General features: G+C 46.1%; 2 protein-coding genes across 10 annotated transcripts in view; one reads left to right on the top strand and one right to left on the bottom strand.

Moving 5' to 3' along the window:
• The window catches only part of LOC147023639 (cullin-4B-like), a 54,976-nt gene extending 52,997 nt beyond the window's left edge, over window positions 1–1,979 (bottom strand). For all 7 annotated transcript variants that reach the window (XR_015060312.1, XM_085889255.1, XM_085889261.1 and 4 more), the window contains exon 1: window positions 1,695–1,979. Coding sequence is in view for 6 of the 7 variants with exons in the window: in XM_085889255.1 (XP_085745381.1) it covers window positions 1,695–1,829 (135 nt within the window). In the remaining variant the exon portion in view is untranslated. The remainder of the gene's footprint in view (window positions 1–1,694) is intronic.
• Window positions 1,980–2,306: 327 nt separating this feature from the next.
• Window positions 2,307–16,217, top strand: part of LOC147023637 (lysosome-associated membrane glycoprotein 1-like) — a 97,729-nt gene continuing 83,818 nt past the window's right edge. The window contains exons 1-3 of one of the 3 annotated variants that reach the window (XM_085889271.1): window positions 2,307–2,422; window positions 2,509–2,646; window positions 11,542–11,702. In XM_085889271.1, the coding sequence (XP_085745397.1) occupies window positions 2,601–2,646; window positions 11,542–11,702 (207 nt within the window). In that variant the 5' untranslated portion in view covers window positions 2,307–2,422; window positions 2,509–2,600. Of the gene's footprint in view, window positions 2,647–11,541; window positions 11,703–16,217 lie in introns of all 3 variants that reach the window. The other 2 variants (XM_085889270.1, XM_085889272.1) reach the window with 2 other exon arrangements.

Below are 16,217 nucleotides of genomic sequence, written 5' to 3'. Positions count from 1 at the left end.
TGTAGCACGATATCTCAAAAGGTTGTGGACGTTCTTGGACGAAACTTGGTGGATACGTTCTGCGATTAGGAAGAATCGATTTGATTTTGGTGAAGACCCGAATCCAGATCCGGATACGAGAATTTCTTTTAATTTTTAAAAGTTATTCTTCGCCATTGAGAGATAGGGCCAAAAAAAAAAAAATGAGACACTGTATTGTATAACATATTCCAAAATTGTGTTGGGGCCCAATATGTTCTCGTGGATCAGGCATTGCGTGGCGGAGGAATGCCTTCTACGGAGTGCCCTTCTAGTTTTTTGTTTTGTTTTGTTTGTTTTGTTTTTTTACAAAAGATAACGAAGGGATCAAACAAAACTAGTGGAAACAGTCGATCGGGGTTCCAGTCAATCAGCGGTTCACACTTACAGTAAACACAACCACAAGAGAACGGACAGCACGTGAAATTTATGAAGTTTGTTCAGACTGGAAGTGAGTCACAGGTTCTTCATCCAGTCATCAATCAATGGAATGGACGTGCGCATAAACTTGTTGAGGCTGTGTGTTCCTTCACAAATAGTCTCGATCTGTACCGATCTGGAACCAGACATTTCAGACCACTAGTAAGCCTGGTGTTGGCTTAGTGGTTAGGGTGGTGGCTTGGGATCCGAGGGTCCTGATGGTGTTGGCTTAGTGGTTAGGGTGGCGGCTCGGGATCCGAGGGTCCTGATGGTGTTGGCTTAGTGGTTAGGGTGGTGGCTCGGGATCCTAGGGTCCTGATGGTGTTGCCTTAGTGGTTAGGGTGGCGGCTCGGGATCCTAGGGTCCTGATGGTGTTGGCTTAGTGGTTAGGGTGGTGGCTTGGGATCCTAGGGTCCTGATGGTGTTGGCTTAGTGGTTAGGGTGGTGGCTTGGGATCCAAGGGTCCTGATGGTGTTGGCTTAGTGGTTAGGCTGGTGGCTCGGGATCCTAGGGTCCTGATGGTGTTGGCTTAGTGGTTAGGGTGGTGGCTTGGGATCCAAGGGTCCTGATGGTGTTGGCTTAGTGGTTAGGGTGGCGGCTCGGGATCCTAGGGTCCTGATGGTGTTGGCTTAGTGGTTAGGGTGGTGGCTTGGGATCCAAGGGTCCTGATGGTGTTGGCTTAGTGGTTAGGGTGGCGGCTCGGGATCCTAGGGTCCTGAGTTCAAGCCCCGTTGGCCGCTGAATTAAAATACACCAGGAGGCTGACTCAGCCCGTCATCCTTCCGAGGTCGGCGAAATGAGCACCAGTGTACTGGTGAGGGGGACACTGCATCAGCGGCACAGCCACGTCCCAACCAATGGTGCAACCAGTAGCCACAAGCTGCGCTCGATCGAGAGAGAGAGAGACCACTTGTCCTTAGCGTGTGTGCAGTGCAGTGCAGTCGATCAGTGACGTACAACCCAGATGATCGGATGACCACACCCACTTTCCCCGTACCCTGTGACGTCACGAGTGAAGAACATCACCGGCACGAGCACAAGAGAAGCAATAAGGTCACAAGGACAAGATGGGAGAGAAGGAACGGGGGGAGAAAAATAAATAAATAACTCGACGTGTCACGTCTAGACAGCCGTCCAGGCAATGTGAATCAACAAGTAGTACACGGCGAAATGTTACACGGCATAAATAACCCGACACAGCGGTTAACACCACTAACTAGTTGGGATATCGCAAACCAACGAGGGACAGTAAATACCCCTGGTGAGCCGTCCTGGCCCTGGGTGTCGGCGAGACGTCCGTCCACAGTGGCCGCCTGAACGAGCCGGCTGCGCTTGCGGCTCGGGCACACCGGGCTGCCCGGCGGAGAGGCGGCACAGCGCGGCCGCAGCATCAACGGCGACGGGTCGCCGGAGGCGAGGCTGAGGTAAACACACCTGAAAATGAAGACAAAATGAAAGAACCTGTGAAGCAAGGAAACGAGGCGCGAGGAGATTGGCGTGTCTGAAGGAACGGGAAGATGGCGCCGGAAGTGTGTCGAAAATTCAAGGGTCCTTGTGTAAAGTATTCATGAAAATAAGATTCCGATTACTAACCAAACCGAGAACGTGATGACAGCTTTCACGTCGTAGATAAATAATCGTTGGAAAATAAAAAAAAAATTTACTCAAATACACGCCAACATTTTCACTTCTACCGGAAGTTAGTTCAAAAATTTCGCTGACTGGACACATTTCGAAGACAAACGCAAATTTCAAATGCAATTTGTCGATACATTTCTATTAGCCAGACGTGTTAAACAACGGTGGTTGATTTCTAAAAAGTTTGACAAATCCGTAACAGGGAATGAAGAAGAAGAAGAAGAAGAAGAAGAAGATTCCGCTCACGTCAAATGAGGAGCAAAAAAAAACAACAACAACAACAACAAAAACCCGATTGATCACGTGACGGATTAAGTCTGGCGTCTCGTGACGAGAGGTCGCACTGGTAACTTCGCCGTTGCATTTGTTTGGTTTTTGTGTTTTGGTTTTTTTTTCTTTTTCCTTCAGGATTTCTTTCCCGCTCCCTTGAAGCTCATTTCGTCGCATCATCGTGTGAGCCGTGTTCATTTTCCTTGACATCGTTGGGTTGTCCTCATCGATCTCCGTGATCCCTTTTATCGACCATGCGGACAGTCTCGGCTTCGCTTGTCCTGGTGCTTTGCGCAGCTGGTACGTCCGAGTGAACGAGGAACGAACGTCCTGACGAGCTCGGTTTCTCTCACCATTGTTTATTATTTATTTTCACTTTGACCTTCATGATCTGTTTTTGTTTTTAAAACATCAAATGGAGGTTTATTTCCTGTTTACAGTTCTGTAAGCAGGATTTCTCTGGGGATTTGGGGTCGTAGATGAGGCTCCAACCCACTTTGTGTATAAAGTAACATAAATCGTTATTTTATTTATTTATTTTTTAATGTGTGGAGAACAGAAGATCTAATTCTGGACTGAAATTGCTGAACTTTGGTCAAATTGAATGACTTTCTAACCCCCACGTAACCCCTCACCCCTCCTCCACCTCCCACCACCCCTCCTCCCCTCACACCACCCCTCCTCCCCTCACACCACCCCTCCTCCCCTCACACCACGCCTCATCCGCTCACACCACCGCTCCGCCCCTCACACCACCCCTCCTCCCCTCACACCACCCCTCCTCCCCTCACACCACCCCTCCTCCCCTCACACCACCCCTCCTCCCCTCACACCACCCCTCCTCCCCTCACACCACCCCTCCTCCCCTCACACCACCCCTCCTCCCCTCACACCACCCCTCCTCCCCTCACACCACCCCTCCTCCCCTCACACCACCCCTCCTCCCCTCACACCACCCCTCCTCCCCTCACACCACCCCTCCTCCCCTCACACCACCCCTCCTCCCCTCACACCACCCCTCCTCCCCTCACACCACCCCTCCTCCCCTCACACCACCCCTCCTCCCCTCACACCACCCCTCCTCCCCTCACACCACCCCTCCTCCCCTCACACCACCCCTCCTCCCCTCACACCACCCCTCCTCCCCTCACACCACCCCTCCTCCACCTCCCACCACCCCTCCTCCACCTCCCACCACCACCCCTCCTCCACCTCCCACCACCACCCCTCCTCCTCCACCTCCCACCACCCCTCCTCCTCCACCTCCCACCACCTCCTCCTCCTCCACCTCCCACCACTCCTCCTCCTCCTCCTCCCCCTCCCACCACCCCTCTCCTCACACCAAATTGTGCTCCCAATTACTTTGTCTTCATCCACATTTTATCCCCCCCCCGAACCTCCAAATATCAACCATTTACCAAGCTGCAACAATGCAGGAACATCAGCAACTGGCTGGACCAAGAAGCAAATTGCTGCTTCATCAACCTTTCATTAAATAATTATTAACTGATACAGTACTCTTGCCTTTACAAAATGCTGCCAAAAACAGGTGTGACGTGCGAGTTTTTCCTTTCCTTGTGCTGCTACAAAATGGAGGTTTGTCTCATGGCAAGGCTTTAAACGTGTTCCACAACAAGCCCTGCCGAACTGGCAGACAAAAATGTGCAACGAGGTCGAGGTAGTGTGGGTGTGAGTTGGCACTTTGTACTTGCTGTACTAGTAAAAACTCCCAGGGCCAGGTGGGTCAACATTCTGATGCCGTCTCATTTGTTTTTGACTTCCTCGTTTTTCTTTTTATGTTGTCGTTTGTTCTTTTGTGGTAGGGTACTTAAAGGAACTGCTCCCAATGTGTGGCTTGTGTTGCACAACATTAAAAGCAGATATATCTTTCGGTCTTGGTACAATCGAGAGGCGATTGTTTTCAACAAACGGCTTTTATATTGTGGCAACTTGAGCAAATGTGCCCAGTGACTTCTTATTTTGCACAATTCCTCTTTTGTTTTGTTTTGTTTTTCTACGACCGGTGGTTATCTTTGTGGTGGTTGAACAAGCATTGTGTTCTGGAAATGTTTTTTTGGAGAGGGGTAGGGGGTGCATTTGTTTTTGTTGTTGCAGCATTGTCTTGTAGATTGAAATGTATTTGTTTTGAACAGATTATAATCTGTGTGTGGTATGTGAATGCATCAACTTGCGATTTAGACGCAAGTGATGTAAGCCAGGTATGGTTATCATGATTGCTTTGTTGTTGAGGTGAAGTCATTGAATGGGAAGGAAGAGGGGAGGAGGAGTGAAAGGGTGGTGTCAGTATGTTGGGACGGAGGGTGGTACCTTTGGAAAGTCACTCAGGATGGAATTTTACCTTTAGGAGAGAGACAGGGGATCGAAGCCAAAGGAAAAAAAAAATAATAATAAATAATGGTTGCCATAAACCATCATGCGCAACAAGACGTGCATGGGCATGCCAACCGGTGGAGAAGGGGCTACCAGACTGGAAGGGGTCTGGAGGGCAAGCCGGTTGCAAAACATCATTGGCATCTGCACAGACTGCAAGACCATCCTGCATCGCGCCTCCCGATGCTTCACCGCAGGGAAGACCATGCTCATTGGCGGCGCACAGTTCTGGTGAACTCTCCTCTGTACCTGCCCATGTAAGAATAGCTGTCAAAACCATTGGTCCCGGTTCAGCGTGCCAATTGGGTTTATCTGTAACACTTTAATTATTACCTCCGCCACCGAAGGTGAAAGAGGTTACGTTTTCACCCCTCTCTGCCCTTATTTGTTTATTTGTTTGTTTGTTTGTTTGTCTATCTGTTTGTGTGTGCAGGATATCTCGAAGAGTTGTGCGACGGATCCGGCTGAAATTTTGAGGACAGGTTTTGTGTGTGACGAGGACGATGTTATTCGATTTTGGTGAAAATCTGGATCCGGCTATGAGAATTTTTTTTTTCTTGTTTATTTGCTATTGTTACAACAATGGTTGTATTGGAAATTCCCTCCCTTGTTAAACCAGGTGGACCAGTTAAACCGGCCAAGCAGGTGAGGATAACTCACTTGTTTTGAATTTCTACTTTTTTGCACAAAATTTAGGATCATGATTAGGTAACAAAGAGAAATGCTGATTGTGTGGTGTTTTTATTTATTAATATTATTTTTTGGACACCTTGTCGAGGCTTGTATGAGAGCTAACACACAACGCACAACAAGGGGGGCAGGAGACGAGGGGTGGGCGAGGGAAGCCCAAAACAGTGGGGAGCAGAGACATTAGGAGATCTGTGGAAGGGAGAGGGATGGGGTGGGAAACATGGGGTATACAAGATGGATATTACAGGGATTTTCAGGAAGGAAAGCAGAGAATTTGAAGGATATGAAGGTGGATTAACGGGGGTAGAAATGATCAAGGTTTTGGATGGGGGAAGATAAGACGTGGTGGTGAACAACTATTTTGAAGACCTGGAGAGAAGATTGGGATTGAACAGATTGAGGGAGTTTATTCCAAAGGTAGGGAAAAAGAGGAATGAAAGAGTGAAGGTGAGCAGTGATTCGTGATTTTGGCAGTTTCATCAGAAAGGAGTTGCTTGCGGACCTTGAGCGCCCTGTGGAATTATGGGGGGGGGGAGCATGCCACAAACAACAGGGGGGGCAAGACCGGAGAGAAGACAGTGGAAGACAAAGACTACCGGCCTGCCTGTGGTGAGAGAGTGAAAGGCCCAAACACAGCCTCAAAGCGGGAGATACCAATGATCCTAAATGCCTTGGTTTCCACAGTGCGCAACCAAGAAAGGGAGGGGGAGGGGGGTTCCAAACAGTCCTTTCAGAGAGACATCGTGAGAGTGTGAGATTTGCCAGGATTGAAAGACATGTTCCACGTGTTGGACCAGTTTGTGATTTTTATCCAGATCTGCAGAGAGCAAAGAAGCTGCTGCTTGCCGGTCTGAGGGATGACAGATGGTACGGCAGCGGGTAGAGTCATCAGCAAAGAGAGAAAGAGGATTTTCTAGAGAGTCAGAGAGATTGGTGAAAACCAGTAAAACAACAGGGCCCAGAACGCTGCCTTGAGGAAGTCCAGCCTGGACAGGAAGAGGGGATGAAGAACTCCATTTAGGGCCACACGTTGGCTGCGACAAGAGAGGAAGTCTGCGAGCCATGAGTGGAGATGGCCTTGGACACCATAGGAAGAGAGTTTGGTTAGTAGGGCAGGGTGCCAGACAATGTCAAAAGCACACTGATGTGTCATGTTGATGCTATGGGTATATTGTTACTACAACTTCTGTAGCCATTGCCATTTTCTTTTATTAAGCCTCCCCTTATAACATAATGCCTGGTGTTGGCTTAGCGTTTCGGGTGGCGGGCTTTGGATCCTCGGGTTCTGCATTCAAATCCCGCTCCGCTGTTGAATTAATACTTGGTGGGGTTAACTCGGCCTGTCATCCTTCCGAGGTCGGCTAAATGAGTGCCAGCATGCTGGTATCCTGTGTCGGAGTGGCGACCCGTCCAGGATTGTGCTCAATAGCCAAGGAGACTGCTTAAGCAGCACCAACGCTCTGCACAGAGTATGGTCCCAATGTCCTCCTCCTCCTACTCCTCCAATAACATAGATGAAGGCTTATTGTTTTTGTCAGGTTTGTTTTAACAATAGGTGCTGGCAATTTTTAATCGAACCATTGAGTTTCTTCTCCTCTCAGGCGTACTAAACCACCATTTAGAAAAAATAATAATTCTTCCTGCACTCTCAACACTCAATTTCCAAGCTGTATCTTCGAGCCAGCATGGACTTTTGGAATAAAATTTTGCATCACTAATGGAATCGAAGATATGTGGGTGACCTAATTTTGAGGTCATGTCCTCATTAGTCATTGTACCATTTTTCACTCTAACTGAACTAAAGTTTGTCTGATCGGAACAACATTACCCTCTCTCGATATCTTGGGGCTCGGCACATTTATACTTGATTTGCCATCGTAGCCCTCTTGGCGAAAGGTTAAGGTCTTGCTCCCCTTGGGAGTACTAAACCACCATTTCGGATTTTTCTCCCTTTTTTTTTTTTCTGCCATTGGCCAAGGACTTTCAGAATGAAATTTTCCAACAATAATGGGAATACAAAGTATGTGGGTTTGACATTTTGACCTTGACCTGTTTTAAAGGTCATGACCCAATTATGGACTTTAACTTTTTTCACCAAAAGTTGACGAAGGTTTGATCAGAACAAAATTGTCCTCACTAAATGGCCTAGATCAAGGCACATTTTTTTATTTAGTTTAGATCGTACCCCTCCGGTTGAAAGGTCATGGTCAACTCGCGGTCTGAAAAAATATATATATATATTATTTTTTATTTTTGCCAATGCAGGATCTTAAAGACAAACACCGCTTGGTCTTCCAAGATGGACTTGCATTATATAATAGCATGTACGTACCTGCATTGAAGTTGTGCACCTGATATTTGTTTTGTGTCTTTTTGATCTACTTTTTTCGGATTGTGACCTAATTAACAAAAAAAAACACCTTTTTGATAATTTTGTTATGATTTTCATGATGTTGTAATACCCGCTCCCACCGGAAGTTGTGCTATGCCATAATGATGCTATTCATTGCGCTGGTGATCCTCACGACGGGGCAGGAGTGTTACCCACGCAGACTGACGTGTAGGTCGATCAATGGAACCATGATTCAGGCCTTGGCACACAAACACACACATTCTAGTTACCTTGCACATTAAATCATAAAGGGACCGTGGAAGATGAAACAGTGTCTGCCTTGCCTCACGAAACTTAACGTTCAACTCGCTTTGTTTCAAATTTTACAAACAGAAATTCTCATATTTACATATTATTCCGAGACGTTTACATTCCTGGTATCTTGAGGTCTACAAAATGGCAGTTGGGGTATCGCATTGATTATCCGATGACCACATCCACCAGTCGATGCCAGCAGCTGCAGCGATTTATTAATTTTTTTTTATTTTCCGAGCCAATCAAATGCGCCCATGCCCTTCAGAGCATGGTAGAAGTGCTTGTGTCTGGGTGGAACATTTAAACTGGAATTGCACACAACACATTACAATAATCTTTATTTCTGAAAGGTCATGACACTTCCCCTTATCTCCTTATTTCTTCGTAGGCAGCAGGGAGCTAATATTATACATTGGTGGGGTTCTATTTATGTATGGTGCCCACAGTATCTCATAAAGTCCCAACTTTAGGGTTTCCCTGCTTCCTCCTCAGATATCCCACCGCCCAACATTACAACAGCTTCCTTTGCTGTATCTTCACCGAAGGGGGTCGAGACATGTCCTCTCATGGCCTACAATCATCGCCAAGGATCTTCCTACCCCGTGGGTGACCGAACATGACACTCCCAGCGAGTCCCACTCCTAGTTGCATGCTGAGCTGGTTGGTCAATACTAGCGGCACCTGTTAGAGCCATTCTTCCCTTGTTCATTCCAATAATTCCCAGGGCCCTCCTTCCCAAACATAAAGACCCATTAAGATGTGGAAGATTGTGCAGGGCACTGGACCTTATCCAATCATGCTCTCAATTTGACAATGAGGTTCTCGCTCTTCCATGAGCTTTGGTTGGTCATCCGGTGTTGGTACTTAAATCCAGTCCTGACGGTTGACCCGCATCCATTGACCAGTGCAACATGGCAAGTCGCCACATAATGGGCTGTCCCAGAACCTCAGGGAGAGGTTACTGGACCGCATGCTCCAGTGGTCACCTCAGACCCTCGCTGCACCTTGGTGGTGCCACCACCTAGGCATGGTCTAGCCACACCTCTGCACAGTGGTCCTCCAAACCACACCTCTCACAGGTGACCAAGAGGGACCACCTTAAAACCCCCAGAGAGAGACTTTACCCCCCCCCACTGATTTGGTGACCCCACTGGCCCGAGACTATAACCTGCCATACCGATGGACTGTCCCAAAACGCCACCACTGGGCTCCCCATGGAGTCTGGCCCAAACCATTACCATGGTCGAGCCTCACATTTCAATTCTACCAGGTCAGCACCCTAGCTGCTTGGTGCACCCCAATCTCCCATGGGGATAATTTCAGCTTAGGCAAGCCACAATATCCCTCCCTTCCTCCCCCACCCTGTCTGAATTCAGCCTGGGGACCAAATCCTTCCAAGACTGCCCCAATATCAATTTTCAGGCCTCTGGTGCCCATTTGCAGCTGCAGGCAATAATGGGCCGATGGCTCTTAGACCTCTTTGCCCCTCCCTGGAACCACTTCTGGTCTTGGGCTTCCTGCTACTCCTTGCTTTTTAGGTCATCTCTTCGAGCATGACCTAATAATATGGGTGTAGATGTCCTTCGGTCCGTCCGTCCGTCCATCCGTCCGTTGCGAAAATGACGATTTTCAAATTCTATCTCCTCCGCCATTTCTCAAGCGATCTTGAATTTGATTGTGGCACATGAATCTATGGGACAATATCTAAATTTGGTCGGGCCGGATTTTCGATATTCGCTTTCGTTTTCGTGTCACGTGACTTCAAAGTTGGCAAAAAATGCGAAAATGACGATTTTCAAAATCTATCTCCTATATTTCTCAAGCAATCTTGAATTTGATTGTGGCATATAATGTATGGGACAATATCTAAATTTTGTCGGGCCGGATTTTCGATATTCGCTTTCGTTTTCGCGTCACGTGACTTCAAAGTTTGCAAAAACTGCCCTACCTTCAGGAGGCTATATATTTTCTCGCAGAGATGACCGTCACTCCCGCACGGGGGTAATTTTTCTGATTGTCATCAGTGGCCAGCTGCATGTGACGCCCCACACTGAGATTAAAAGAAAAACAAGCACTAACCAATTGGGGTCTCCAGCTGACCATGTCACACATTAGTTTGCTTGCTCTACGTGTATGGTCACACCATTCTCTTTTTGCCCCTCCCCCACGGGTGTGAAGTCACACCCCAAGGTACCACCTGAACCAATAGCATGCTACCTTTCAGGCTGCCAATTGCATCGCATCCTCCGGGGCCTTCATATGTTCGATGCGGTGCCTTCTGTTCTCAGAGAGTGGAACGTGAGAGGGTTCTATAAAATTGCGATGGAACGCCGACACATTCAACACAACTCTTCCCCTTTTCTATCCCGGGCCTTGCCTGGTTAAACAGAGAGGATGCACAAATTGCACTTTCCTAGTTCGGCTCCACAACAAACTATACCACCTCTTCTAGCATATGTAAAAATGGGACACATTCACAGGTGATTTACAGAAAGTTATTTAACTTGCACACGCATGATGAGTAGTCACACCAATGGTGAAAATTTCATCTCAATCCGACAAGCATTTGCAGAGAAAACATGAAAGTTCTGTGTAGACAGACAGACAAACGGACCCAAATGCAATGCCCTCTCCTCTGGCGAGGGTAATGATTGTCCAAATGGCCTCATTTTGTTGCCTGAGGTCCAAAAGGATTGTGTGACCTCTTGTTACACTCCTTGTATTGCCACAGAGACTGGATGCTTTGTATTTTAATATCTATTCTGCATATGGGAAATAAATATTTAAATACAATAGGTTTGATTGCATTTAAATATTTATTCAGGGAGAATGGGGACCGAGCATTGAACTCGACCTTGCAGAGGTGCACTCAAAGCTCTGCCCTTCTGCCTGCCGAGGGGGTGGGAGTAGCCGAGCAAGATGCTCGATCACCCAAGGCACTGTTATTTCGTGTTTTTACATGAATATGATTGAGCATTGAAAGTTTTTATTGTGGCATTGACCTTCCGTTTGTGAAGATAATGGGGTCCAGCAAATTTTTGGGGAAATTAGCCTTGAGGTTTGGAAACTTAACTCAATCAAACGAACAAACTTTCTCCTATATACCATACAGTATTTTAAAAGTTTATCCACATGCTCGATTTGGATCCCACTGACGATGACTTTCCTTTTTTTTTTTTTTTTTTTAGTTTTTTTTTTTTGGTACAAAGGTCCCTATCATTAGTTTTGTCTTTTGCACTTCCATTTTCAACACACTTTTTATTTGCTTCAGCGAGTTCTTTCAGCCGGTTTTCCAGGACCACATCGAGTGCCCGTGATGCCTTCTTGTGGTGCTCACACCAGACATGCAAGATTTTGTTGTACTTTGTTATTATTTAAAATATTTTGTTTCTGCCAAATTATTTTATTGTGGATTGTGCTGCAGGACATCATGTAGCAGTTGACATCCATAAATATTTCCATTACAGTGACAACAGCAACTGGAGATGTGAACTCGAGGGTCACCGAGGAAACGCCACCTGCTTTGGGCATATACAGTGTCAAAAATGAAAAAGGAGTTGTGTGCCTTCTTGCGGAGGTTGCTGTACGCCTCCTGTTGAAAACATCACCCCAGGATGACAACATCATGGTATGAGGAAGTGTTCAACAAGATAGGGGTTTAAAAGGAACAATTAAGATTGATTAGCAGAGTACCCGCCCTATGGGCAATCTTATTCCAAGCATGCAACACGTTTTTCTGATGCATACCTTTATTTGGGTGGTGTATAGGCAACTGACAGCTCTGTATTATCAAATGAAGTTATGCGCATGAAGTAAAAACATACCGACTGCTTATAATTAAAAAAACGTCACTACATTGTAAAACGTGGGGACAGGAATACTCTACTGTAAATGGTGGAGACTTTTAAAACCCTCCCCCACCTGGAGGTGGTTACATGGTTCATATTCACATGGAGAATTTGTGTCCATCCCACCCCCCCCTACCCCCACCCCCCCCAAGACTACCAGCACAGATAAAAACACCCCTATACACTAATTGGGGTCATGCTTATCCTATGTAATCAGCCCACAACTGTAGGAGTCGCGTGACAAATAAACACACAAACACTGATCCGTGAATTATAGTGAGGATAAGTGAAGAAAGGGGAAGTGATTGTGAATTTAACGTTCCATCTTTATATAATTTTAACATTGTTCTGAACAAACGGGGACAGGAACAACGCAGGCATGTTTCCTGTGTTACATTATTAAGAATAGGAAGAAATGGGGAGGGGAGGAGAGAGTTGGGGCTGAGGGTGCATGCAGTTGGAAGAGGGCGATTGAGATGTTGTGAGGAGTTGGGGTGTGGAAGGGGGGTTGAATACTTGGGTTTGGAGCAGTTGAGGACTTGAAGAAAAGGGGAGAGGATGACAGAGTTGGGTTGAGGGAGTGGAGGCAGAGGGGGGATGGAGTTGGGATTGAGGGTTTTGAAGCTTTTGAGGGGGGGGGGGGAGTTGAGGACTTTGATTTGGGAGTGGGTTGAGGATTTGAAGAAAGGGGGAGGGGCACAGAGTTTGGCTGTGGTGGAAGGTGAGACAGAGACGACTCCATCTACACGTCCCTCAGACAACATAGACCAATTTTTAACCACTCATCCCAACTCTCTTCCTCACATGTTGTCATTTCAACTGTCAATAGGCTGGATGGTGGTACCTCTTCAACCACCCATGGCATTGCAGCAACAGACCCCTGTGACTCCATGGGCCTCACCCAATTGGTGAATATCTGACCCGGATTTCTCCCAATGGCACGTCAACCCTTCTGGACTTTGTAATGACTAATTCTCCTACTAACCTCTCCTGTTCCTCTTCTGCTCCAAGAGTTTTATTTGATCATGTGCTTGAGAGTTAAAATTTATATGGCTATTTGCAGAGAGCTGCCTTAGCACTGTATAATCTGGAAGTTCACTCAATGTCAAGACTGGTCTTTCATTTCTATCTCTCCTGATATTTAAACTGCCTGGGAATCCTTCCACACAAGCTTGCTTTCTCTTCTGTATCGATTTATACCATCTTGACTGCAGTTGTCTTTCCTATCCTCTTGCCACTGCTACACAGAATCCTGTGGTGAGAAAGTTGCCTTCAAACAAAATGCTTTCTCTTCCTGGAAGACAAATCCGACCGAAGGCTTAGATCATTCCACAAAGACTGGAACAAGTGTGTTTCCACTCGGGGAAAACCAGAAAACTTCATCTGACCATCCTCAAGGCTGAACTCTCGAACATGTCTCCTTCTTCAAAGACCTGGTGGTGCCTTGTCAATTCTGTCTCTGGTATATGCTCCTACTCCATCACTTCAAATGGCACCACAGCAGACTCTACTCGTGAGAAGGCCGAATGGCTCATTTTTAAGTCATCTCTACCGAAATGACCAAATAAAGCCGGACCAAATGTCCGTCCGTCAGCAACTTTTCTTTCCGATCTTGATGAAACTTAGTATGTGGGTAGAGGTCGATGAGTGTTGCACAACGATATAACTTTTGTCCGGGTTCAAGGTCAGGGACGAGGTCACGTAAGTTATAAAAATCGCCATTTTCAAAACCTATCTAGTCTGCCATTCTACAAGATATTCGGCAACTGTTGATTGATTTTGATCGTCAAAAATATTATCTTGTGTCTAACCAGACAGATTTTTGAATTTCCTTCCCGTTTGGCCGCCACGTAACCTGGAAGATGGTCAAAAACACCTCCCAGTACAAAGAAAACTTTTTACTTCCGATCTTGATGAAATTTAGTATGTGGGTAGAGGTCGATGAGTGATACCCAACGACATATTTTTTTCCCGGATTCGAGGTCAGGGTCAAGGTCACGAGGTCACGAGGTCATGAAAGTTGTGAAAGTCGCCATTTTCAAAACCTATCTAGTCTGTCATTTTAGGAGATATCTGGCAATGGTTCATCGATTATGATAGTAAAAAACCTTAGAGATGACCATCACCCCCACACGGGGGTAATTTTTGTGTTTGCTTCCAAATGTTGTGTACCCAACTGCTCACTCCTTACACCTACCCTATCCCCTTAAACCCAACAGCTCCTGGATACTGTCTTTCTCACTTGAAGGTGGATGGGTTTCTGATAAACCTCAACTCTCATTCTGTGATGGGCCCAGATGGCGTCGGTGCATGTGGCCTAAATACCTGCCCTGCTGCTCTTGCTCATCCTCTTTCTGCTCCATTCACTCAGTCATTCTCTCTGGATCAGTTTCCGTCTGCCTGGAGGTGCAATACACAAACATGGTGCAGAAACAGATTCTCTGAACTGTGGGCCGATTAGCTTGCTTCCAATTGCAAGCCAAGTTGTGGAATCTATCATTGCAGTTGACAAAAATCCTTCCTTTTCTCCAACGGTCTGATCTCACATCATCCGTTCTTTTAAAGACCCGGACATCTTGCTTCTTCTTTCCCAACAATGAATGGAATCCCTCAATCTCAAACATGACATCAGGGCCATCTCTCAAGCATTTGATACAGTCTGGTGCACTACCTTGATCTCGAACCTCTGTTTATGGTGTCAAAGGCCACTTCCTCATGGATCACTGTCTTCCTCTACTCCTAGAGTCAGCGCGTAGGAAGTGGAGCTCTTAATGGGATCCTCTCATGTCATCTCATCTCCACTCCCTGTCAAGGCTGGAGTGCCACAAAGCAGAATCTTTGGCCCAATTTTGTCCCTTATCTTCATAAATGATGTTTCTGATTCCCTGGAAAATCCTGCTTCTCTCTTTACTGACGATTCCATCTTATGCCAGAAATCTTATGCCAGAGGCAGCAGCCTCTTCCCTCTCTGCAGCCCCTGATCGAATCGAGAGCTGATACAACACTTTGAATATGCCTTTCAACCCCGAAAATTCCCACACACTCATCTTTTCTTTCCGAAAGGACCATCTGTAAAACCCTCCCATGTACTTCCTAAACAAACCAGTTGAAGAGGTTAAGTCACTCAACTTTTGGGCCTCACCATCAGCCAGGATCTTCCTTGGGCAGACCATATTTCCAAGATGACTTACAAAGCTAGTTGCTGACAGCATCCTTCAACATGCAAGGTCTTTCCATGGCCAATCTGAGCTTTTGACAATCTACACAGCCTTCATTCACAGCTTGATGGAGTGCTGGCACCCCTGTCTCACATATTGCCCTTCTTGATGCAGTAGAAAGCAAGGCCCTCAAAATCATTTGGATCTCCCTCAACAATGCTGAGTGTCTATGCTTGTTACTCTCACATTGCAAAAATGTTGGCGGCTCTTTGTATTCCACCACCTTCTTTTTGGTGTTTGACCATCTGCCCTCTCTTGAATTTGTCCCTCCCATGTTTCTGTGGGGTACACATGGTCTGCCAGAAATCCTCTTCATGTGTAACTCCCAAAATCCTGGCTCACTGCTCACCTCCACTCATTTGTTCCTCTTTTTTTTTTTTTTCTTTTTTTTTTTCTCTCTCTTCCTTGTGGAACCAACTTCCCTAGTCTGCTCAGTTCCATTCTTCCCTCCATGGCTTCAATACAACTGTTCACGCCGACCTCAGATCATCCCCCATCCATGCTTATGATCTCTTCGCCTCTAAATGACCTCATTCCAAAGCACTCATTTTTCATACGCCCGATATATATATATATATATATATATATATATATATATATATATATATATATATATATATATATATATATATATATATATATATATATATATATATATATATATATATATATATATCGGGGCGTATTATCTCTGTCTGTGTCTGTCTGTCTGTCCGTCCGTTCCTGTCCACACTCTAACTCCCAAAGTTTTCAACTTTCACGTTTCGTATTTGGTACATAGGTACAGACTGTGGAGATGGTGTGTCGCGACATACGTTCGGCATCTAAAGTGGTTGCCATGGCAACCAGGATGCTGTTTTCCATGTAGTTGCACAATTATTTATATACCTTCTTGTTCGGGCGTATATTGTGCTCACTTGCACTCTTGTTCCAGGTTGTTGTGATTTGATTTGATGTTTTTTTCCCCCTTCTCCTTCATCTCATTTTTTTAGGTTTGTTCCTTTTCTGTTTCTTACCTGCTTTCCCCTTCCTCTTCTTGCTGTTTCATTCAGCTTGTGTGGAGCTTGTTCACCGCCA

Source organism: Eptatretus burgeri, chromosome 7 (genome assembly GCF_056783735.1).
Source record: "Eptatretus burgeri isolate ZD-2024b chromosome 7, Ebu_testis_v1, whole genome shotgun sequence".
In the NCBI taxonomy this organism is placed as follows: domain Eukaryota; kingdom Metazoa; phylum Chordata; class Myxini; order Myxiniformes; family Myxinidae; genus Eptatretus; species Eptatretus burgeri.
The sequence above is the reverse complement of the archived record's forward strand: the minus strand, read 5'-3'. Positions and strand labels throughout refer to the sequence as shown.